At 45.2% G+C, this 25,289-nt stretch overlaps 1 protein-coding gene across 1 annotated transcript in view; it reads right to left on the bottom strand.

Moving 5' to 3' along the window:
- Positions 1-25,289, bottom strand: part of SMCHD1 (structural maintenance of chromosomes flexible hinge domain containing 1) — a 1,955,900-nt gene that overhangs the window by 1,502,127 nt on the left and 428,484 nt on the right. The window contains exon 15 of the mRNA XM_085605822.1: positions 19,095-19,201. Within this exon, the coding sequence (XP_085461948.1) occupies positions 19,095-19,201 (107 nt within the window). The remainder of the gene's footprint in view (positions 1-19,094; positions 19,202-25,289) is intronic.

The following is a 25,289-nucleotide window of genomic DNA, read 5'->3' as shown; positions in this document are numbered from 1 at the left end:
ACAACGTACCATAGAACTAGTAAAAATTGGCAAAAACGAAACCCAATCAACATTTTAAATCAGTTATTGAGCTATCAGGGTCCAAACGATGGAGCCGTTTCTCCTCCTTGGAGGGGTGAGATGGATCACAAGAAGACGGAAAGGTGATGGATTTTTCTATATAAAAGGGGTGGCTATCTTTTGTAGGAAAGCTACTTTCATCCTGAGGACCAGTTTATCCAGGTAAAAAGAAGTGAACTGTTGTTGTATGGACAAGGCCAAAAGTTCGCTCACTCACCTAGCTGATGTTATGGTCATGAGAAGCGCTGTCTTCATTATCAGGAGATGTAGGGGACAGATGTGCACTCCCTGGGAACCAATGCACATCAGATAGGTAATGACCAGATTAAAGTTCCACTGCAGCATCACAAAAGGAACTGGAGTAGACATATGGATCAGTACTTTCAAGAAACATATCTCAACAGGTGATTTCTAAACGGATAGCAGATCTGGCAAGCATAGGAAAGCCAAATGGTCCGGCAGATAATCATTGCTGCCACAGCATGTCCTTGCTGGGCTGACCACGTGTAAAAAAAAAAGGGAACATAAACAACTGCACTCAAGGATATTATGGGAGGAACACCAAACCACAAACTTCTCCCAGTGTCCTGCATAAACAGATTTAGTAGATGAATGTCTGTCTGACAAGATGAACAAGTTACTTATTTTCGGTAAAGATGCATCTGTAAGAGACATGCACAAGTTACTACTTTTGTAACGATATATCTGTAAGAGACATTAGTTAGTGATAGATTCCTTACCTTAGAATATTCCCCAGGCGTCAGTCTGGATCTGGAAAGTTTTATGCTTAGCAGTACCCCTGCGCGCCAGTAGGTGGCGCCGTGCGGCTCCGTGCCCATCACTTGCGTCGTGTGTGCCAGGATGACGTCACGGAGGCTACCTAGGCGCCACCCATGCGTGCTGATGTCAGTTCTGTACACAACTTTCCGCGCCAAAACGCAGAGCCATGCGAGAAACTGACCTTTGGTGCATAAAACTAGGGCCCTAAAAGGGGATGACCGTAACCCTAGTAATCAGTTCGCAGAATGGAGGGTATGGGTGGGGCAGTAAGGAATTTATCACTAACTAATGTCTCTTACAGATATATCGTTACACAAGTAGTAACTTGTGCATCTGAAAGAGACACGTTAGTGATAGATTCCTTACCTTAGAATAGATACCCCAGCAATACCAACCCCGGTGGTGGGTCTGAAAACAAGATTACACCAGAAAGTCACGGAGCACAGAAGCCGTCTCTCCGGACCGGACTGTCAAGGCAGTAGTGCTTGGTAAACGTGTGCAGCGAGACCCACATAGCTGCCTGACAAATATCCTGCAAGGGGACACCGCGTCCCAAGGCAGTAGTGGCTGCAGATGCTCTGGTCAAATGGGCACGCAGTCCCACAGGAGGCTCCTTCTTGGCCAAGGAGTAACATGCTTTGATGCACAGAACGACCCACCGGGAGATGGTCCGTTTGTGCACCGCCCAACCTCTTTTGGCACCCACGTAGCCAACAAAGAGCTGATCATCCATCCGGAACTGCTGTGTACGCTGCAGATAGAATGCGAGCGCACGTTTTGGGTACAGACGGTGGAGCCGCTCCTCTTCCCTTGAAGGATGCGGAGGCGGAAAAAAGGTGGGCAAAGTGATGGTCTGCCCGATGTGGAAGGGTGTGACAACCTTTGGCAAGAAAGAAGGACTTGTCCTCAGAACCACCTTGTCCGGATGAACAGAAAGGAAAGGAGGTTTGGAAGAAAGGGCCTGGAGCTTACTCACTCTGGCAGAGGTGATAGCTACCAGGAAAGCCGTCTTGAGAGTAAGAAGACGTAAGGACAGTTATGAAGGGGCTCAAAGGGAACGCACATCAGAAAAGTAAAGACAAGATTCAAGTTCCACTGAGGCCTTATGAAGGGCACAGGTGGGAAAGTATGCGTAATGCCCTTAATAAAACGGTTAACAACAGGGGACTTAAAAAGAGAAGGCTGATCTGGAAGCCGTAGAAAGGCAGAGATGGCCGAAAGATAACCTTTAACAGTGCCCAGATCAGAGCCCTGCTGGGCCAAAGAGAGAAGAAACAGAAGAACCTCAGAAAGAGGGGCAGAAAGGGGATCCACAGTCTTAGCTGGGCACCATGCCACAAATCTGTTCCACTTACAGGCGTACACCGTTTAAGTGGAGGGACGCCTGGCTGCCAGGATGATATCACAGACTTCGGGAGGAAGATCGAAAGGTGTCAACTGTCGCCGCTCAATCTCCAAGCATGGAGGTGGAGGCAGACAGGTTCGGGTGGAGGACCGTCCCCTGCTGCTGCGACAGAAGATCCTCCCGAAGAGGCAGACGGATCGGGGGATCGATTCTCATACTGAGTAGCTCAGGATACCATACTCTTCGACCCAAGTCCGGAGCCACAAGAATACCTTGGGCTCAGTCGCGCCTGATCTTCAGCACTCTAGGCAGAAGTGATATAGGCGGAAAGGCGTACAACAGACCGCAGCTCCACTCGCGGAAATTCCAAAGCGCAGAACTGATGACATTGCGCGTTCTCTTCGGTGGCAAATAGATCTAACCAAGGCTCTCCCCATCGCAGAAACAGACCTTGCGCCATGTCCAAGTTCAGACGCCATTTGTGATACACCATGCACCGGCGGCTGAGTTCGTCCGCCATGGCATTCAGAGAACATGCCAGGTATTGAACCACCAAGGTAATGCCTTGATGTCCCAGCCACGTCCAGAGGTGCAGAGCCTCCTGACATAGGGTCCACAACCCCACCCGCCCTGTTTGTTGCAATACCACATGGCGGTGGTGTTGTCCGTGAACACCTGCACTACACTTCCCCAGACAGAGGGAAGGAATGCCTTCAGTGCAAACCGGATCGCCCGCAGCTCCAGAAGGTTGATATGGAGCCGGGACTCCGCCGGAGACCAGAGGCCTCTCCCATGTGGCCTCCCCAACCCAGGAGGGACGCATCCGTCACTACTGTGTGCTCCGGTTGGGGAAGGGAGAGGGATCTGCCATTGACCCAATCGCGATTCGTGAGCCACCACTGCAACTGCTGTGCAGTGCCCTCCGAGATCTGGACATGATCGGACAGGTTGCCCTGATTCTGCGCCCACTGGAACTTCAGGTCCCACTGCAGAGCCCGCATATGCTATATTGCGAGAGGAAGATTGGGTTGCACAGGGCCGGGTGGTGGCATCGGGCAATCATCCTATCCACAGGAGCCCCTGTGCTGGGTTTGAACCAAGTGCCCAGAAGTAGGTCTGTGAGGGCCTCATTAAACGGCAGAAGGGGCTCTGAAGAGGCTGCTGTCGGCTGAAGTACCTCAGCCAGGTTAGTCCTGACTGCCACCGTAAGAAGATCAAGGCCCAAGGCCTCGGCCGCCCTCCACAACACCACAGCATAGGAGGCTCCCTCCTCCGTGGCCATGGTAGGGGGAGAAAGCATGCCAAGGTCTGGGGATGTGTCCAGATTACTGGCATCACCCGGTCCGGCTCCGTGTCTAAGTCGAGGGGGAGGCCAGGGTTGACACCGGCCGGGGACACAAACGGCGGCAGAGGCATGGTCAGAGGAATCTGTACCGAGGGAGGTGCGAGGTCAACCGGCACCAATCTGGATCCAGACCTAGATCCCTAGGGGCCCTGCGACCCCGAGGCTGGAGCCGCCGGCATCGAGGCCTAGAACCCCCAACGAAGTCCGGAGGTCCCGAAGGCACACCGGCGGAGTTGGGCTGCCCAAAGATGGAGTAGAGGGCTTCGTAAAATGCACGCAGCTGGACAGACGACGATTCGGCTCCCGGGAAGGGAGGGAAGGGAGGAGCCGTCCCAGCAGGCTCCGTGGGTGGAGCCGAAGGACGACGACCTTCCACGTCTCACGACGGATGGGGAGAAGTCGAAGAGCGACAGTGCTTCTTCGCCTTCTTCTTGTGCTTTGACTTACCGGATGACGAAGACTTCGAGGAGGAATGATGGTGATGACTCTGCGATCGGTCCCGCGACCTGCCTCTCGACCGGGACCTCGAGCAGCGCGGAGCTGACTTCCGTGCCTCCAGAAGCTTTCAGGACTGCTCCCGCAAAGACTTTGGGTTCGTGGCCCGACAGTCGGAGCACGACTTCTGGTGTCTGGAGCACGACCACGACCCGAGGCACACGAGGTGTGGGTCAGTGACCGACATCAATTTGTGACAGGAGTCACAAGGTTTGAAGCCTCTTCGCCGATGGGACAACCCTACGTGCGCCAGGAGTAGAACAACTCGAAAAAGATATCAACAAAAGTCGAAAAAGAGCTAGTAAAAAAATAAAAAACTTAGGGTACCGCTCTCCCCAGATCTGCGCTGGCTCGGGCGGAAAAAGAAAGAACTGAAGTCAGCGCACAGGGGCAGCATCTAATTAGATACCGCAAAGTCATTCCGGCGATCACGATGCCAACGGCGAACGGGGAGTCAATCGACGCCACCTACCGACGCACAAGGGTAATGCTGAGAAAACATTCTCCGGATCCAGTCTGACACCTGGGGGTAATTCTAAGGTAAGGAATCTATAACTAATAGTCTCTTTCAGATAACACCAATCACTGCGGGAAGAAGGTTAAAAGCCATCATTTGTTGCCACTCAATCTCCACGGATGGAAACAGTTTGAGCAGGCTCAGGAACAGGCCCCACTCCTGTGACAGGAGGTCCTCCTGAAGGGACTACCGTATCAGAGGACAAATGCTCATGACCAGAAGTTCTAGGTACACACTCTTCTCGCCCAGATCGGTGCCATTAGGATGACTCGGTCCCGGTCCTTCTTGATCTTTTTCAGTACTCTGGGCAGGAGAGGTAAGGGCTGAAAGGCACACTACTCCTGAGTTCCAGTTCAAGCAAAATGCACTCCAAGTGAAAACTGACTTGGGAACTCCAATGTTCATTACGGGGCTAATGCATTGAGCCAGGGTTCTCACCACAGTTGGAAGATGCCCTTCTGCACCTATGAGTGCAGCTACTATTCGTGGTCATTATGTACCTCTGGCTGAGATAGTCCACACTGGTGTTTAATGACCGTGCCACATTTTGGGCGGTCAGGGAGATTCCCTAAACGTCAAGTCATTTTCAAGATGTAGATCCTCAAGACAGAGGACCCACATCCCCATGCAGACAGGTTTGTTGTAGTACCACATGACGTTCATGTTGTCGGTAAAAAACTATACCATTCCTCATTGATGGTTGGAAGGAAAGCCTTCAGTTCCATGTGAATAGCTCACTACTCCAGCAAGTTGATGTGGAGGCATGTCTCTGCCAGAGACCAAAGTACTCTAATCTCCACCTCTCGCAGATGTCCTCCTTAACCCGGCAAAGAATCATCCTTCATAACGTTAGCTCTGGGTGTGATAGGGAGACGAGACTGGCAGTGGTCCAACTGCGGTCAAGCAGTCACCACTGGAGGTCTTTCACAGTCTCCTACGACACCTAGGTGGACTCTAAGAGATCCTCTTGGTGTAGAGACCTTTACAACTTAAGATCCCAATGCAGAGCCCACATGTGCCATCTGGTGTAGCCCACAAGAAAGATGCTGGAAGCCAAGGAACCCAGAAGTCACAGAGCTCATTGACACCCAAGTTAAAGTCCTGGGTTCGTGGAGGCAGAAAAAGGGCTCCGAAATGTACTGTATTCAGGATAGCCCTGATGAATGGGAGCTGTTGTGGATAGTCAGGAGTGTGTTTGGCACGTTGATGTAGAAACCAAACAATCTCAGCAGGTTAGCAGTGGTCTGGAGAAGGATTACAGCAGTTTGAGGTGAGCTTGCCTCAGTAGCCAGTCATCGAGGTATGGAAAGCCTGGTAATCCCAACCTCTGTAGATGGGCTGCAACCACAACCATCACATTTGCGAACACCCAAGGTGCAATGGTAAGGCTGAGGGGAGCAGTAAGAACTGAAAATGCTCCTGGCCTAACAGAAACTGCAGGTAATGTCTGTGGGATTGCAGAACGGGAATGTGAGATTAGACGTCCTACAAATCCAACGTCAGCATCCAGTCTTTTGGGTACAGGGCAGACAGAACTTGAGCCAGGGTGAGTATTCTGAACTTGTCCTTTCAGAGGAAGGAGTTCACAGGGCACAAATCTAGGATGGGATGAAGGCCTCTGCCCTTCTTCGGCACAAGGAAATAATTGGAGTGGCACCACTAAATAACTGCCAGTCCAGATCTGACGTTGCCACCCTCTCTATTGCTTCATTGACCAAGAGATCCCAAAATTCTCAGTGGAAAATGGACAAGTGTTCCTCTGGGATGTGTTGTGGTGATATGTCCGATGGGGGTATGACAAGAAGGTTTCACGATCTGGAGCACCCATTGGTCAGATGTGATGCTCCACCACCCAGGTAAGGTAGAAGGTGATGCATCCTCCCACTGGGTGATCGGGAGCTGCCACGGTGATTTAAAGCAGTTTTGAGGCAGCGGCAGAAGGGGTTGTTGTGGTTGGGTAGATCATTACACCTGAGGGCGTGGACTCTGTAAGCTTGAACAGAGGGCTCTACCCCATAAGCACTGAGAGGTCTGTTGATGCTGAGGCCCGCATTGACTCTGCCTCTGCTGAAATTACGAGGTGAACCGGCGAAGCTACCCCAAGAAAGTAAACAGTGGCCTTGCTCTCTTTGAACATTTCTAAGGCCAAGTCCTTCTTCACTCTGAACCGCCTAGACTCGTCAAAGGGCATTATCTATCATGGATTATTAGACATCCGCAGAAAAGCAAGCGGAGAAAATCCATTTGTGGTGGTATAGCATAATACTAGTCCCACTTGCCCTACCCAAACAGTTAGTTATGTCCAAACTGAAAACATTTAATACTTTACTGTGTCTTGACCATCCGTGATACAGCGTTGCAGGTTTGGTTGCATGTTATCAAGACAGCTGTCAGGATATCTGCCATTCTGTCTCACAACACCTGCGAGAACCTGCCCAGGTAGCAATACGTTTTAAAGGACCTAAGGGCAAGACTGCAGAAGAAAACATACACTTGGTAAATGTTTCCAGTCATTTTGAGACTCTTTCAGAAGAGGTTAATAGGGAAGACATTAAGCTGAGGCAACTCATGGGTGCCTGTACCCCCAAGCTCTCTGTGGGGGTGCTGCAACAGAGAATCTATCCCTCATCAACAAGGATAACTTGACTCGAGTGGCATGGAGAGCAAGGGATCCACGTCTAGGCATACCCGTCCCACTCAGGGTGACAAAAATGCAAGATAACAATTTATGGACAGAATGCAGAACAATGTCATACATTCAATGGCATTTATGTCATACATTCAATGTCATACATTCACCCCAGTACATGATTCAAGCTATCCTGGCTGATGAGGGGTGAAACCCCGAAACCAGTCCTAGGATGCTTGTTTCCGGTCCAGAGAGGACCTTGCTTGGCAGTTCGGGCTGGACTGTTCCCATGAAGCACAGGGTCAAGACTGATTTGCATATGGCCAGGTCTAAACTGGGGTGGCACGGTGAGCAAAAGAATGATGGATTTAACCCAGATCTCTTGGCTTGGGGCGAATGTTTTGATTTGTTCTGCATTCCATCCATCAATTGTGTGTCTTTCGCTTCTTCGCGCTAAGTGCGCCGGGTATGCCCAGACGTGGGCCCGGGGCTCACTGTGCCACTGGATTCAAGCTATCCTGGCTGATGAGGGGTGAAACCCCGAAACCGCTCCTAGGATGCTTGTTTCCAGTCCAGAGAGGACCTGGCTTGGCAGTTCGGCCTGGTCTGTTCCCATGAGGCACAGGGTCAAGACTGATTTGCATATGGCCAGGTCTAATCTGGGGTGGCATGGTGAGCAAAAGAATAATGGATTAAACCCAGATCTCTTGGCTGGGGGTGAATGTTTTGATTTGTTCTGCATTCCGTCCATCAATTGTGTGTCTTTCACTTTCTAAAAGTACAATTTTCAGGACTGCAATCTAAATATCAATTTTACTAAAAGATGTGTTTTTAAATTAAGTTCAGAGACACCAAATATAGTTTTCCTATCTTCTCTCAAATGGAAGCTACAATCATAAAATGTTACAAGGCAGCTCCAATGTTATCCTATGGGAGAGATAGGCTTCCCATAGGCATATGGGGTGACGTGTAATTAAAAGGAAGGTTTGGGCCTGGTGGCAAGAAAGTTAACTTGCCAGGTGAACATGGCAATTCAAAACTGCATATATAGGCTCTGCAGTGGCGGACCTGAGACATGTTTAAAGAGCTACTTACTTGTGTGGCATACTCAGTGCTGCAGTCCCACCTGTAGCATTTGATTTATGGGCCCTGGGCACATGTAGTGCACTGTACTAGAGACTTGTAGGTAAATCAAGTATGCTAATCAAGGAAAAACCAACTGTTAACACATTTTAGATACAAAGCACATGCACTTTAGCACTGGCCAGCAGTGCAAAAGTGCACAGAGTTCTGCAACCAGCAAAAATAAAGTTCAGCAAAAGTAAAAAAAAAAACGGTCAGAAGGCAAGAAATTAGGGGAAACCACGCCAAGGATGCCAGGTCTATTAGTAGTGTTATGGCTTGAGCTCATGAGACAGGTGCTCTATTATATGCTGTGATATCTAGCTAGACCGCCATAAATAGCTATGTAATTTGTACCAACCTCAATCAAAGAAATTTGAGTAATTTCTTGGTGCCTGCTCTTTACACAAGGCAAGCTTTTTCTAAAGAAGGCTAATTTTGATTTCCTCTAATAACCCCCAATATTAAATTGTGTCACCTGTTAACATTGGGTAGCCATGGTGATTCTAAAACCTGTGTATACTCTTACCTTAAGAGCGGTAAAGATGATTAGGAATACCATAGAGCTCTCTATAATATTGTCTAAAGACCTGCAAACTGCTGTCATCACAAAGTACCTGACCTGATTAATTTCTCATTGCAGGGATTACAATTCCAATCCTTGATAAGTAGGTCCAAATGGTTACCCCAATTATCCTGATTTTCAAATATTTTGATTTTGCAACTAAAGGCAACCTTAGCTATTATTGCAGCTTGAATTGCTTTGATTCTACCCTTTAAACTACTTATTTTCAGATATGTAGAGCTGCACCCTAAAGAATTTGAGTGAAGAGTTAGTATCTCCTTTGCTTTTATAGATCATTTCTTCCTCTTTGATTTAGCAACCCTGAAAGAAAAAGGCAGGGAGATAACGTGAGGGAAAGCCTTGAATGATTCCAACAGTATTGTAAAGAGTCTGTACAAATGTTGCTACTGGTAAATTCTGAAACTTCCCGTCAAAGAAGCTATTTTAAGTTTTCTCACAGTAAGTGGTGTGGGAATGTATATACATAGCGGGGGCTGTGGGGCCTACCAATGGCATGTTATTCCAGGAATACTGCTGAATAATCAGAAACTGCCCTCTGACAAATTTATGGCCATATACTAGAGAATATTGCCAGAAAGAAATTCCCAAAAATTGGTCATATCGATTCAATAGAATACTCTTGCACATGTGACTTACTTAGAAACCAGATGTCTATAGCTCTAAAGGTACTGATAAATTGTCTAATACTGGCTTGTGATACACTCAATCCAGACTAAGTTCTCTTAGAGGTTTTAAGGGGTGTGCCTAAGATGCCATTGTATTCCCCGTGGATCAATAGCTGGCTGCTCAGGTAGGTCAGTTCTCAAGTCAGATCTCTATAAAACTTTGTATCATTAAATTATGGGCACACAGTGTACATAAAAAGAACATCTCATGTTGTTAAGATAGCGGCTATTCTCCAGCAGCCATTTGTACTGGACTTAGTAAGGCCAAATTTAAGAGTAGTATTTAAAATGAATATTGCAACCCTATGGTGTTTTCACATGCAACAGAATAAGATGTCCATACATTCTTTACTAAGTTTTGTACCCTAAAAACTCTTGGCAACAGAATTTTGCTTTCTGCTAAGGTGAGATAAGTATCTTGAGGACATAATGTACGGCCTCACCAACACCACCAACCCATCCCTCACCTCATAGGGCCTACGTGTCCGCCAATCATGCTACTAATAAAAATGCCTAAAAGCTACAAGAAAGTGCTATTGTGCTCATCCTAATCATAAAGAAGGAAGCTGCATAAAAGAAGAAAAAAAATCATTACATTCTATATATTCCACAAGCATGAACCTGGAAGAGGTAACACGCCCATAAAAACAAATAACATTTGGATTCAGATATCAGTTCACTGGTGTAGGCTGCTTGTAGAACAAAGAGGCACCCCAGTCTCTATACCACAGTTGAGGAGGCCAACTTTGCTTTTCTTTATGATGGACTTCTATTTTCTGAAGCTAGCCAAACCACCTTGTTCCTTGAGGCAGAAGGTCATTCTACCTTGGTGAGCCTCATTAAGCCTAGATGGTTCTTGTGAGACAGCCTCTAAATTCAGCATCCATGAAAGTTTAATCAGCCTATGTAGATTTCTTTGCTTGTCCCTAATGGCTGTACTTTAAGAGATAAATTAAGGAACTTGCTACTGCATTTGGCAGAGAGTATTACGAAGTGATTGATTTTCTGCAAAGACTTCAACATTTCACCAAGTTTATTTCTCTGTACCTTAATTAGATCTATTACTGTACTGAGATTTGGACCTTCAAGTTACCGATCCTTTGTGATGAGATCATCTGAAATTGGTTCCCAAGTAAAAGAATAAGGGAGTGTCTGTTGACAACCTTCAAACCTCTATTAAAGGGTTGGTTCTATGATCATGTTTATTGCTGTGTTTACTATCCTGCTCATTAATATTCATCAGTTCTTCAGGAGAGGGAGAGTAGACATGCCTAGCATTAATATTTCAAATTGGTTTTGTATATGATGTTTTCATCTAACTTTAGAGTTTGTTTTAGCGCAGTTAAAGAAAGGGACCGATAACTCCTAATTACCTCTCATTTTCACCCTTGTTTTCCTCCTTTTGAGCGAGAGGTAGTGTCACAGACATGTACTTCCAGTGCTTTGGATTTCTCTAGTAATGGTTTCCAAAAAATCCTTTTGAGAGGCTCCACATACACTTTCATAGATATCCCAAAACAGTCAGAGCGGGTTTATCCAGGCCTTAAAGAGAGTATAGTTCACAGGCACAATGATAGCGATCACTGCCATATCTGCTTCGCTGTACTAAAGTCTGTGGCAGCTAGAATCATGTTTAAGTCATTGTCTACAATCACCTTGGTCTCAATTGAACCAGTTTCAGCATACAAGATACTTGAACAACTAACTTATCTTCGGTAGCTGTCTTTCTCTAAGAGACTTTATTGAGCGGCAAATTCCTGATCTTTTGAATAGTACCCAGACATTGAACTGGATCAGGAAACTTTCCAGCAATACCTCTGAGCGTCAGTAGGTGGTGCCATGCAACTCTGCGCTGCCGCTCTGCTGCTCCTTAAATGACATGCCTAGCCTATGTAGGTGCCACTCCTTTGTGCTCAAGTCAGTTGCAGGTCGGTGAGAAATAGGTGACTAGATAGAGTCTGTACCAGAAAGAGCTTAAACAAAGGTAACTTGTTCTTCAGATAGAGACTTCTAGACCCAAATTCTTCATTCACCTTTTGAATAGATACCAAAGCAGTACAATATTTATAGGTGGGTCTGTGGATGAAGTCTGACAAGAAAGTCCAGCAGGATAGAGCGGGCAAAATGCCCGTCTCAGTGGCCCTGATTGTTCAGACAATAGCTCCTCATGAATGTATGCAATGGCGTAACACAAAATGATGGGGTCCCCCAGCAGAACGTGATAAAGGGCCCCTGAGTTTCCTATATCTTTGAGTTATTTATTGGCTCTCAGCTGAATTTGGGTCCACTGGAAGGGTTGGGCTCCTTGCACTACAAGGGCCTGTGTTACACCCTTTATTTATTGAGGGAAGCCGATGTAGTCGCCTAGAAAATGTCTAGGATCAGGACTCTGCGTGTTAATGTACTGGTAGCAGCTTTGGCTCTAGCAGAATGAGCACGCCGAGTTTTCAGAGGCTACTCTGAGAAAGCGTGGATTGTCCACCCAGTGTTTTGGTAGGTCTATGTGAAAGTTTAGCACTCCCTTGGGGTCCAAGCGATGGGGTCTCTCCTCCTCTTTAGAGGGGTGACGAGGAGCAAAGAACGTTGGTAGTGTGATAGTTTGACTGGCGTGAAACAGTATTAGAACTTTTGTCAAGAAGGATGCTCATGCCTGCAGAACCTGTTGGCCTGAGAAGAAGGCAGTGTACGGCAGATTGATACAGAGAGTTTGAAGCTCATTCACCTGCCGCACCAACGTAATGGTGACGAGGAACACTATCATGTGGGTAAGAAGCAGATAGATCGTGCCCTGAATTAAGAATGGTCACAATTTGGCTAAAAAAGGACTGCAGGCTCATTCTACCAGGGCCAAAACTGCTACCACTGCGTTAGCATGTGGAGTCCAAGTCCTAAACATTTGCTAGACGGCTACGGGGCATTTTGCCAGCTTTGTCATACAGGACTTTCTGGTCTGAGCCCATCTATAGAACCACCTTCAAATAGTTTCTGCTTTGGTATCTATTAAAAAGGGCAGATGTGAAATGGCTTGAATAGAGTGCACATCAGAAACATGAGGAGCAAGTTAAGGTCCCACTGTGGCATGACAAAGGCAAAGGGAGGGAACAAGTGTTGTAATCCTTTAAACAAAAAATGCTTTACAACTGGAAACTTAAACAATATAGGCTGATCCAGTTACCGCAAAAAAGCAGAATGAGCTTTAACTCTGCCAAGAAAAAAGCCTTGCTGGGTCAGGGATAAAACAAATAGCAAAATATCAGATAAAGTAGTCTGGAGGGGGTCTATCTACCTAGTACCACACCAATCCACAATTTTATTACAACGAAAGGCGTATACAATTTTAGTCGAGGGATGCCTGGCTGCCAAGTTGACATTACCCACCTCCGGTGGAAGGTCGAATGCGTTTAGCGGTCGCTGCTCAACCTCAAAGCATGAAGGTGAAGGCTGAGACGGTCCGGGTGCAGAATCTGGCCCTGCAGCTGCAACAGCAGATCCTTCCAGAGGGGCAGCAGGATTGGAGGATAGATGCTCAAACCCAGGAGTTCTGGATACCATCCATTCTGTGCCCAATCTGGAGCCACTAGGATGACATGGGCCTGGGTATGTCCTGATCTTGAGACCTCAGAGCAAGGGCGGTGTCGGTGGAAAGGCATACAGGAGTACTGAGGTGGAATGTCTCTCTGAGACAGAGACGTCTTGGAAACTCCGATTTGCAGAAGTGCTGACATTGCATGTTCTCACCAATGGTGTAGAGGTCGAGCCAAGGTTTTCCCCATTCACGGATTAGACCTTGTGCCACCTTCAGATGTAATTGCCACTCTTGAACGACTAGCTATAATAGTAATTATGCAGCAGTCAGGCTCCTGGTCCCGATTTTGCCCTCCACATGATGGACAAATCTAGTTAGATTGTCTCAAATTTTTAGTTTTAGTGTAATAATACTTTAGTATATTATTCACATAAAGGGTGAAAAGGGATTTTTCAGCCAACAAAGGTGAACTGGGAGAGAAAGCAAGGGAATGCAAGCTCAAGCAAAATAGTAAGATGTGTACATCTGGCCATCCAGTTTCTGGGATGATGAGAAAGCTGCAATGGAAGACAAGGCCTGAATTTCACTAAATTGGACTGGCAACATATTGGTCACAACGAACGCTACTTTTCAGGAAAGGTGTTGAAGTCTTTATGCATGTACTTGAAGGGTACTCACATCAATTTACAAACAAAGCACCTGAATCACAAAGGTAAACTTACAATTCTGTGTAATTTTTGGGTATTCACAAACATATGATTTAATAGTAACTTTATAACTGCGAAGACTCCACATGCCGGGCGGAGATCTCCGCACATAAAAAGATAGGACAGGCCTATAAGATAGGGCAGGCATACCTTTTTATGTATACAGTTTTCTGCCCTGACTGCGGAGTCGCTGCAGTCGTAAAGTTACTATTAAATCATATGTTTGTGAAATCCCAAAAAGATCAAACTTACACAAAAGTGCAAGTTTACCTTTGAGAATTGGGCCCACAATGTTTAGCAAACATGAACGAGTAGGTTTCCTGACCAAAGGGAATACTTACCTAAAACCTTCAAAGAAACTCTTCATCATTGAAATATTGAGGATTATAGCACTGCAACATAGGTTTTCTGTATGAATTCATAGCCAATAAGCACCCTTTGCTGAAGGAAAAGTATACTTCGTATTCAGTCAAAAATAGCAGGAGAGTGAGATCCTTATCTTGCGTAACTTTCTTTCGGATGAATACGTATTCATCCCACAGACTCATCATATGAAATTCTTTAAGAGGCATTAGGTTACGTAAAGGAAATTTTGCACCAGTGCAAATATACCAGCACCAGATGGCACTGTGGATAAAGCAAAGTCATAAGCATGACGCCCTTCAAAAATGGCATACTTGATCCACTGAGTTGTCACAAGTTCCTGCGAAATCAGGGCTACCAAGTTTTCCACACTTTAGAAATTAAGGACAGAATAAATGTGGAGCCAAAGAAAAGTAATGGGAGAAAGAACGCTATTGATTAATTAACATTTTGAGTAGATTAAATGAATGGCATTAAGGAATATGCAGAAGATTAAATATCTTTCAGATTTTTACCCCAAAAGATAAGTACCTTATCCTTTTAATAAATACTCCTTCCTTCATCTTACTTATGTGAATCACCTAAAGCAGCTCCACACAAGAGGTGGGACAAAGAACTGAAGTCCCTGTGACAGCTACTGTCCACTTATGTTCTTGGGGTAGCCTTTGATGGTACTGAAGCCTAGGCTGGTGCAGCTGGCTTGAGTGCTTGTAGCGCGGCAGACAAAAACCCAGATGTACATGACATTCCCAAGGTCAGCAGTGAAGGCAAGGGAATTAGCCATCTATACATCCTTGAGCTTAATAGTGTCCTCTTCTGCACTTTTCAGGAGATTGCACAAGGTGTCTCACTTGGGGAGCTATCTCTCTGACAAAGCCTCGGTGCTGCTGTGCATGTAGCGGGGTAACATCCTACATTGTGAGAGTAGATGACGCTTGCCCTCTGACCTCCTGACAGACTCAGTGTGTAGGGAGACATTGGCATCCTGTCTGACATTTTATTGATTAATTGGGGTAACTCCACCACTAGGGCACCAGACTAGGTGGCTCTCAAGGCAATTATAAGAGGGGCCTGTAGAGGTACTACGTGTGGGGTCAAGAAACGGAGGCTGACCTTGTGAGCCGGGAGCGCTGCTTGACAGAGGTTCAGTGCTCTGACCGGTCCACGCCGGAGTTGCGGGTGGAGGTGCTTCGGGTCCACAGGGAGGTGCCGCATGCCTGGGACACTGGATAAATGCACGCTGTGCACATATTGTCGGCACCTTTTTAGAAAGGGGGAGAAATCTGGCAGGATGCTAGCCTGGATATTACGATGAGAGCAGGAGAACCCCCCTCCCCCAATTCTCCATATTTATGCACCTGACGGAGCTCTAGTGACCAGTCATCAGGCCATCATGGATGTCTTGGTATAACATTTTAGGATGTGTACCAGGCCGATGAAGTTGGCCCGAGGGAGGATAGACTAGATTTCCTGGGCAGTGTGGGATTACCTGTCCTATCACTGAATCTTGTGCAGGAGCTACAGAGGGAGATCTCTTTGGAGGAACATGGGGAGGCCATAAAGACGCTTTATAGGTCTAAGACCCCCGGAGGGGATGGATTCCCGTGGAATTCTATCAGGCTTATTCCACAATACTAAAAGAAAGGCTGCTAGAGGTATTTCAGGAGGCACAGAGTAGTGATGTTTTTCCACCCACCTTGAAGGAGGGAGTTGTCTGTCTTCTGCCAAAACCAGTAGGGGGCGCCGCAGACCCCTCCTATTATAGACCCCTCACAATGCTTAATTCGGACACCAATAATCTGTGCAAGTTGCTTGCGACTAGACTGGGAGGGGTCATTCAAAAGTTAGCAAATCAAAATCAATGCGGCTTTATGCCGGCGCGCAGTGCTGCATTCAGTTTGCAAAGGCTTGCTCATGTGCTTCACATGACTATCAGTGACAATCGGCAACTGGCCCTGGTCTCCCTAGACTTAAAAAAAAGCCTTTGATACAGTGGAGTGGGGTTACTTAATGGCGGTTCTGAAGGGTATGGGATTGGGACCTATGTTCCGCAGTTGGGTGAAACATCTGTACACTGGGCCTATGGTCCGCATTAGAGTTGAAGGTGACATCTCAGAACAGTGGTCGGTGGGGAGAGGGACTAGACAGGGTTGCCCCATATCACCCCTGCTATTTGCTCTCACAATTCAAACCCTGGCCTTAATGTTCCCTAGGGAGAGTAGCAGTGGGGTATCCATGTATGGGGCACATTGCATGTTATCGCCCTATACGCAGATGATGCACTCCTTTATGTCCACACCCCGGAACGATCTGGCCGGTCTTAATGTGCTTGCTCTCTGCTTTTAGACAGGTGTCCGGCATCCAAGTCAATGTCCGTAAGTCGTTGTCGTTTCTGCCTGGGAGCTTGATCGGCATGCATTCAGCCCGGCTTCCGGATCTGGGCCTCCGATGGGAAACTGAGGGGTTTCAGAACATCGGCGTTAAATCGCTCACACGGAGGTTTCATTTAATCGCCTGTATGTAGACAATCTCGTAGCGAGGCTGGAAGGCTCTATAGCTTTCTGGACTAGGCTCCCTTTATCGATCATGGGCAGGGCAGCGGTGGCAAAGATGGTCTTCCTTACTTGTTGTCTTCATTTAGTCCAAAACTTGTTGTTTTCACTTAGGCCGCAATTCTTCCATAAAATTGGATAGCCTGCTCATTAAGCTGGTGTGGGGGTGGGGAGGAGCAGTAGAGTGATGTTCTTAATTCTCCCAGAGCTACGTGTTTATTATAACGCAGGTACTTTGCATCAAGCGGTGAGGTGGTTGACCAATTACGACAACTGGGAATAGTCACTGTATGTGGGAATGCTGGGTAGGGATACACTGGTGTGTTTATTGATGAGAGGAGGGGTCACTACGAACATCCAATTCCCTACTTGGTACGACCGACAGCGATGGTGTGGGAGACTGTGGTCACAAGGGTGTTGCGTAAAGCCCCCTTTGGCAGGGAGCTCAACTTGTTTAGGCACCCTTCCATGCAATCTACAAAGAAAAGTCTATGGAACAATGGAGGCTGGGAGGATGCACAGTAGCTGGTGGCTTGTACCTGGAGGAGGTTTTCCTCACCTTTCAGGAAGCACAGGAGACGTTTGGTGTGGGACCAGGTCATTTTCTCTATTATGCCAAATTGGAAAATACTGCAAGACAGATTGGGCCAGGTTCCCGGCAGCACCTCGGTCCTTCTGAGTGCTCAGTGGAATGATCCAATGGAGAGATATGCAGCACATAATTACCCTGTTTTATGAAGCGGTGCGGGCGGATGCAGAGGGTGTTGTCTGTGCAGTGCTGGGGGCCTGGGCCGGGGAGTTCATCATGGATTCCGACAGGTCCCGCAATTGAGAGTTGGTGAGGGGGGTGTCCTGTAACCACAAGTTCAAGTTACTGCATTTTAATTTCCTGCACCACACCTACATGACCCCTAAGCAGATGAACAGAATAAACCCCATAAGAGGAGCTCGTTGCGTGTGTTGTGGGGAGCTAGGAGCTCCTTTCTTACATTTAGCCTGGGCCTGTGCTAGAATACAGGGTTTCTGGAGAGATGTCGTACCAGCCATAGTAAGGGCAACAGATTGGGATCCCCCTCACCCCGCTGGCTTTCCTCCTAGGAGTGGTGGCGAGACCCAAAGGTCGAAAGATCCCGTACAAGCTTTCCCAGCTTGCATTACTATTAGAGAAAAGTAGAATAGCCATTTTATTAGATGGGTAGCAGGCTGCCACAGATTGACTCTTGGCTTAGGGACCTCTGTGAATGGAGGGGCAGCAGAGGAAGTTCATATGCATCTCGCCTGTACGCAAAGGGCTGATGATGCAATCATGACTTGGGGGCTACTTCTTAATTAGGGCTCCCGGTTTTATGGTATTTATATTTTTGTCATTTCTGTCTGTATTTATCGATATATTTTTTTTTTAAAAACAATTTTATCTGTATTTATCCATATTTATTTTAGGTTTTGTGACAAGATGAAGCTGAAATGTGTATATTTCTGCATTTATTTAACCAGTTAATGTGCACTCGTGCCTGAACGCCTGACAGGTATCAGTGATGTATAAACACTCAAATGGTAAAATATCCACTTGTAAGAAAATTGTACATTTTAGTATCTAGGTTGTGCAAATCTACTGCTGTTTAAGGTCCTTTACTAAAATCTCTATATTGTTTTAACCCCCTTGCCTGTCAATCTGCACAGCTATTGGCCTGGTAGTCATGACTGACTGCATTTAGAATCACTTAAAAACAACTCTATTTCTGCTTTTATCCACATTAAAAAATAAATACAGATAGGAAAATAAATGGTTCTCTGTCTGTATTTATCTGTAAAAAATCAGCAAAAACAGAAAACAGAGAGCCCTATTTTTAATAAATGTAACAAAGAAGGCAATGCTAGCACGGGCGATGCCAAAGAAATTGAGATGCGAGGATTCTGTTTTTTCTTTTCTACCTAATACTATATATGTCTGCCAAGTGTGATAGCATAAGTCTGTGTACTTATTGAGCAAATGGTTTTATGTCTTGGGCTCATCATTTTGCTATTGCCAATGGATGTCTTTTACCTACGTGTAATGTTTTATTATTTGTGACTCTGCCTGGATCTACAGAAATGGTATTTCCATTGATTTGTATACTTTCGTTGGCACTGCTTGCTTTTGTTTTCGTTATGTTTCGTTTTTGACAGAAACTCAATAAAACAAAGTTTTAAAAAAATGTGTTATGAATGGAATAATTCTAAAAAACTACAAGAAAATGGGTACAGCTAACTTTTCAAAATGTTTCTCTTGTAAATTTGTAAATTCTGGGATTGTGATTATATGCTGAGATAATCAGTGTTCATGTTAATCAATGAAGAGTCAATAATGGAGGAAAACCATCACAAATAAATAGTAAAATATAAGCCATTTAATTTCAACATACTTAGCCATTTCATCTTCAATATATTTTTTTACTGTGCTGGTTGTCACAGTCCTGTCCAGTTTCGTTATTGGAATACATTTGGTTTCACCGTACAAGGCTTGAGGTTCCTGAATGAATGAAACCCAAATGGCACAAAGATTAAACTGCATGCATTCAGTAAAGTGTACAAGTTTCTGCACTTAATTTTTAACAAGCAATATGTTAACAAGCAATGGGAGAGACAAAAGGACCGACTTGTTTTTATCAGTTATAAGCCAGATCTCTGCTTTGTAACTTTGTGAAAATTCCTTTGGAAGTTCTCTTGCTTATTCCAGTATTCATGTGCCCCTATTATAAATGTATAATTGTTATTACAGTATCTTTACAACATTTCCCTATGAAAAGTCCACTCCCTGACTTCACTTATTTCCATGGTATGTAAAGGACAAAACAGATAAGCCTGATCTATCACTTCACCAAGCTATTGCAAGCCTTGCATTCACTTGCCAGCAGTGTTATGCCTCAGTAGGCGTGTGCTCCTCTTGGTCTCTCATAGATTACAGCTCTGAAGGTGCAGTGGTCATGGTTGCGCACTCCTGAGGCCTGCTGTGGGATCCAAGGGGCAATCCATGCCTGTCTGTAAGCTTTAGAAATGTCTTCAGGGAATGTACACACAGAAGATTGTCTTTAAGCGCATGACCTACAGAGAAAGCAAACCTCTTCTCATAGATTGTTATGATGGCCAACTACATGTAACTCCATTTTGCTTTCTAAGTAGCACCAGCATTGTGTCCTGTTCCTATCACCCTTCCATCCACACAAATAGAACCATCAATCTCTGATTGAGTTCCGTCTGTGAGGAGATAGACCCTATTTCAGTGCTCCAACCCTATTTCAGTGCTCCGCCCCGATCATCTCTTCATGAACACACCGCACCCTACTCTCAATGCATCTGTGCCTGTGTCACGAGCCTCACGGCAATGCTCGTGAGCACACTCTGAATATCACTGCCTGTGTGAGAAGCATGTGCAGTATGAAGCACTCATCTTCCTAATGACACGTGGTTCTAAAGAATGCGTATCTGGTATCTGGAAACCCTCTGTGTATTCTGCGTGCCTGTTGGCCTGACAAGGTGCAGTGCATTTGTCCAGGAGACAACTGCCCTATGTTCTCACTCCAGGTGAGGTGAAGTTATGAAAAGTTATGAATGTATGGGGGTCATCTTGTAGCCCCAACCCAATTCGCGTGAAAGCTTTTGATGAGACAATAACACTATATTAAGGAAAGCAAGAGTATTAACGCGAAGAACTGAGCCAGGGGTCTGGCTTGACTAGAAGAGCCAAAACAAGAGCAGTGCCAGCAAAAATCAATGAGTGTAAATTCTCTTGCTTTCAATAATTGTCTTTCCTTTCTGCTTCATATTTCTCCATCTCTCCATCATTCGCGATCACTCCCTCCCTCTCTCTCTTGGTTTTACCCTTTTTCTCTTACTCTCTCATGTTTCTTTCTGGCTCAACTTTCTCTCTGTTCCCCTACTTTCTCAATTCCCCATCTCTCCTTTTATCTCACTTCTACCATCTCTCATTTATTTGGGTTTTGCTCCCTATACCCCACTACCTCTCCACCCCTCCCTGTTTCTCCTTCAATCTTTTGTGCTCCAAATTTCTCTCTCCTTCCTACCAACCAGGTTATCACCCCCTTGCACCAAGTCCTTTCTTTTTGCCTTTTGACCCTCTGCACAGCATCACATCTTTCTCCAAGACCCCAGGGACTGCAGAAGTCCCACGCTCTTTGCATTTTGATTGCCGAAATGCAAATAGCCAAGAACACTGACCAGCATCTTCTCTAGGGCACCCAGGAAAGAAGGGTAGGCAGAATCCACTACTTCTCAGTTGGGTTTGGCTCAAGACTCAAAGGGGATCTCTGGCGAGTCAGAACTGGGCATCTGGACTGAGTTTCCAATGGCTTGCCAATCTCTAACACCATATCTAGAGCTGTCCCATGCTCAGATTCCGAAAGGCCATCTTCTGAGTCTGCTAGCATGTAAAACTTACGTCAGTTTCAATTTGAGGCCCTCCTTAAAGGAACAGTAACCTGGACGTAATTTAGCGGGTGGCAGTTGCAACCACGGTCTAGTCCATTACAACTCCTGCACTGCCATTGCAGCTCCTAGCCTCAGAAGGAGCAAAATCAGTTGCAAGAGTTTTCTGCTCTTTTTATATTGCACTAATAGTGAATAATAGTATATTATTCACTATTAGTGCAATACAAAAGGAGCATCACGAGCAAAAATGGAACCTTTGCTGCCATCTGAGGTATGTAAATAAATTGCTTTTAAAGTTTTGTTGTGTGAGTGCTTGCAGATGAGAATGTGTTTGTATGAGAGGGCGTTTATGTTAAGCGTGTCTGTGTGTACGAGAATGTGAGTGAAAGTGAGTGATAATGGTAGGCACTGAGTGAGAATAAGTGCAATTGAATATCAGTAAGTGAGTACAAGAGAATGAGTGAGAGCAAGAGTGACTGCAAGTGAATGGGAATAAATAAGAGTAAGTGTGAGGGAATGTTCGCACATGTGAGTGAATGAGTGAGTATGACTGGGAGTGAATGACTGGGGTGAGAGTATGAGTGAGAGTATGAAGGAGTGCAAGTCCATATGAGCGAAAAAATCTGAATGAATCAGAGTAAGAATGAGAGTGAGTGCGAATGAGTGAGAGTAAGATTGAGTGCACAAGAGTAAGAATTATTGAGTGAGAGAGTAGGTGAGAATGAGTGAGTGAATTTAAGTGAGGGCGAGTGAGAATATGGTGTTAGGGATGCGAGTCTGCCTTTGATCCTGGCATACCAATACTGACAACGGTATACTGAATGCAAATTGTAAATATTGCAGGCACTTGTGTCAAAATACTGGCAGTAGAATGCTCAATGGAAATACCTGACATATGGGACATCCAATGCAAAAGGCTGGTGCTAGCATATGTGTGGTATTGCTTGGCATATGGGCAAGCATGGTAAACTACAGATGCTGGAATACTAGAGGCAATTCTTGGCATATGGAGCACTTGTGGCAAAATGTCTTACAGCCAATCTCCCGGGAGTGAGAGGACATCACATGCAGCCTGCACTCTCCGTTGGAAGAACTGAGGAGCTGCCTCATACCTAGAAGTATTCCTGCCTGCTAGGAGATGGAAGAAATCTACATTGCCCTGCAGGAGAAGAGATGGTTCAGGGAGAGAAGCGTAGTGTGTACCTGGTCAGACAAACTCCCAGAGAAAGTGGCCCTTTTTACCGACATTATACTTATTTCTTCTACCCCTTTCTATTTTCCTTCATTCAACTTTGTAGATTGCACTGTCTATCGTATCTTTACCGCAGCCTGATACTATAGTCGTCTTTGCCTAAACAATTAATGCTTCACTTACCTTTATCCTAGTATCTCTTTTAATTTACTTTTAGGTCTGTTCATTAAATCACAAACCATCCATCCGGTTCAACATTACCTGCGCTCTTGTGCGGACCTACCATTAGCTCTTACTGACTTTATGCCCCTAGAGCGTCACCTTTTATTTGATCAATACTTTACTTCTATTCTAAACTTTTCTAACAGTGGGATACCCGATTTGTAGGTCCTAGACCATACTACTTACTCTTTAAACTGTACTAGGCAGCATTTTTAGCAAATATTTAATTTTTTTCTTGCATGGGCTACCTTTCTCTCCTATTAACATTCTACACACCAATATTTGCTGTCTACTTACCATCTCATCCTTGTTTCATATTGACTAATATACACTATGTATACCATAATTTCTGCACAATTCTTGTTGACCTTTCTTTGAACATTACTAAATGGCACTACTTGTTCTCTTCTCTACTGCCTGATACAACATAAGGTAAATCTATTGGTAATTGTTCATCATACTAGAAAATTCTCTGGCCATCCAACATATCACTTTCACACGTTGATCATAATGCATATTCTTGACTACGAAAACCTTGCTCCTCTTTTCTTTTTTATAATCAAATCAATAAAAAAAATGTATTACAGGGTTATACCCCATAAAACAAATAAAATAGTAGCACATCACATTTAAAATATTTACAACAATAGGTCATTATTTGGGATAGATGCCATTTCTTCAAACTAACAAAGCTTTGTTCATAAGTATTAATGTTCATAAATAAATGAAAATGTTCAAATTAACAACGAGGTTCATCCAAACATCACATAAATCATGGCTGTCATAAGTGAGAAATTAAGTCCTAAATGCTTCCTTTGCATCCACATATATAAACGTTTTCATACCACAAGCGCAATAGTCCAGTATTATATTGTTGGGCTCTTAACGCTATAGCAGAGTGTCAAAAACCATAATTGGCACTTGGTGTCTGAATCCATTTTTTCCTTGGGGATCAGTACACTGGGCAAAAGAATAAAACCTGTTCAATGTTTTACACCATGTTATAACAAATTTTATAGAAGCTATCGTCAGCTGGGCCACGTTTCCTTTAATGGTAAATTGTTAAAACCTAGGGTTTCAATTCTAAATTTAATATACAATGTTCTTGCCTGGTGGGGTAGTATTTCATCTATGTTTGGTTCAAAATGCGGGGCAGAAATCTGAGAGACTGCCACTCCTCATTTTCAGTTGCCATGTGACCAGCACGTGATGTCAATAAGTTAATTTTGAAATCCATCTTGCAACCAATTCTATAGAAGCCGGGTCAGACCACATGCTCTGACAATCCCAAAGCATGAACCATGTCTTTACAAGTAGTAGCCATGGAAAAGTAGGAGTCTTACCTAATTTAATCTCTGTTAATCTCTTTCTGTGTGACTCCAACTCAGGGGTTTATCAAATCCTTACCCAGTACATAAGCAGCCCCAAAGCTGTGACATTCTCCAATTTCTAGAGACCAATATCAAACAAGCATTTGCAATGCAATAGGTCTCGCATTAATGCGAGTTTGAGCTATAGGCATTGTAAATGACAATGCCTTTTATTTATGTTTTGGGTTTTAAAACATAAATAAAAGGCATTGTCATTGACAATACTAATAGCTTAAACTCTCGCAAATGCAAGACCTATTGCAATGCAATAAAGGGCCTTCTCGACCATTTGTTAGATTGTAACTGTCGGAGGAAGAGACCGCCCTACAACGTCGTCAAAGTAGTGATAAATAGTGCAGCGAAGAAGATGTATAAGTGTAGTAAATTACACAAACACAAAGTATGAAGTGAGAGTTACATATAATGCAAGCTATGAACACTAACAAAGCGCTTCCACACCTTTCGCTCTGTGATTAAACTGTTGCGGCTCAGGAGGAAGAGCGGGGCGAGAGGGGGGCTATTTCCTGCCCTCTCCGTGATTTGATTGTGCAGTGTGGCATTGCATAATGTCATTGCTATCTTAGGCCAAATAAAGGGCCCTAGCTTCACTTCCTGGTGCAAGGGAGGCTGTGCTTAATGGCAGGCATGGAGGGAGGGAGGGATGGTCTCAGCTGCAGCTCTGGCCTCGTACAGTGCCTCTGCAATCACTAGCGAGTGAGAGGCGCTGAGGTGGTGGTATTGGTAGTGGCGGTATTGGTGGTGGTGGAATTAGTGGTGGTGGTATTTGTGGTGGTATTATTGGCGGTGGCGATATTGGTGGTACTATTGCTGGTGGTGGTATTGGTTGTGGTATTAGTGGTGGTACTGATGATGGTGGTGGTATTGGTGGTTGCACTGGTGGTGGTGGTGGTAGTGGTGGAGGTGGTGGATATTAGTGGTGGTGGTATTGGTGGGGTATTGGTGGTGGTGGTGGTGGTGGATATTAGTGGTGGTGGTATTGGTGGTGGTGGTGGTATTGGTGTTGATGGTATTGGTGTTGGTGGTATTGGTGGTGGTGGATATTAGTGGTGCGGGTATTGGTGGTGGTATTAGTGGGGGTGGTATTGGTGATGGTATTGGTATTGGTGGTGGTGGTGGTGGTATTGGTATTAGTGGTGGTGGACTGGTGGTGCACACTGCAGCTAGGCTCGACCTAAAATGTGGTAAAATAGGAATACTTTGGGGGTAAATTAATTAAGACACTAACAAAGTGATTCTCTCTGCTGGTAAGTACATTGAGATTATTCATTTCCTAGACCTCTATTCCTTACAGAGCTGCTGATGGGCCCTTGCTCTAACAACCTCTAATGCTGGGGAGACTGATCTTGATACTGTGGTTGTGTTGAATT

Source organism: Triturus cristatus, chromosome 5_1 (genome assembly GCF_964204655.1).
Source record: "Triturus cristatus chromosome 5_1, aTriCri1.1, whole genome shotgun sequence".
Classification (NCBI taxonomy): Eukaryota; Metazoa; Chordata; class Amphibia; order Caudata; family Salamandridae; genus Triturus; species Triturus cristatus.
The sequence above is the reverse complement of the archived record's forward strand: the minus strand, read 5'-3'. Positions and strand labels throughout refer to the sequence as shown.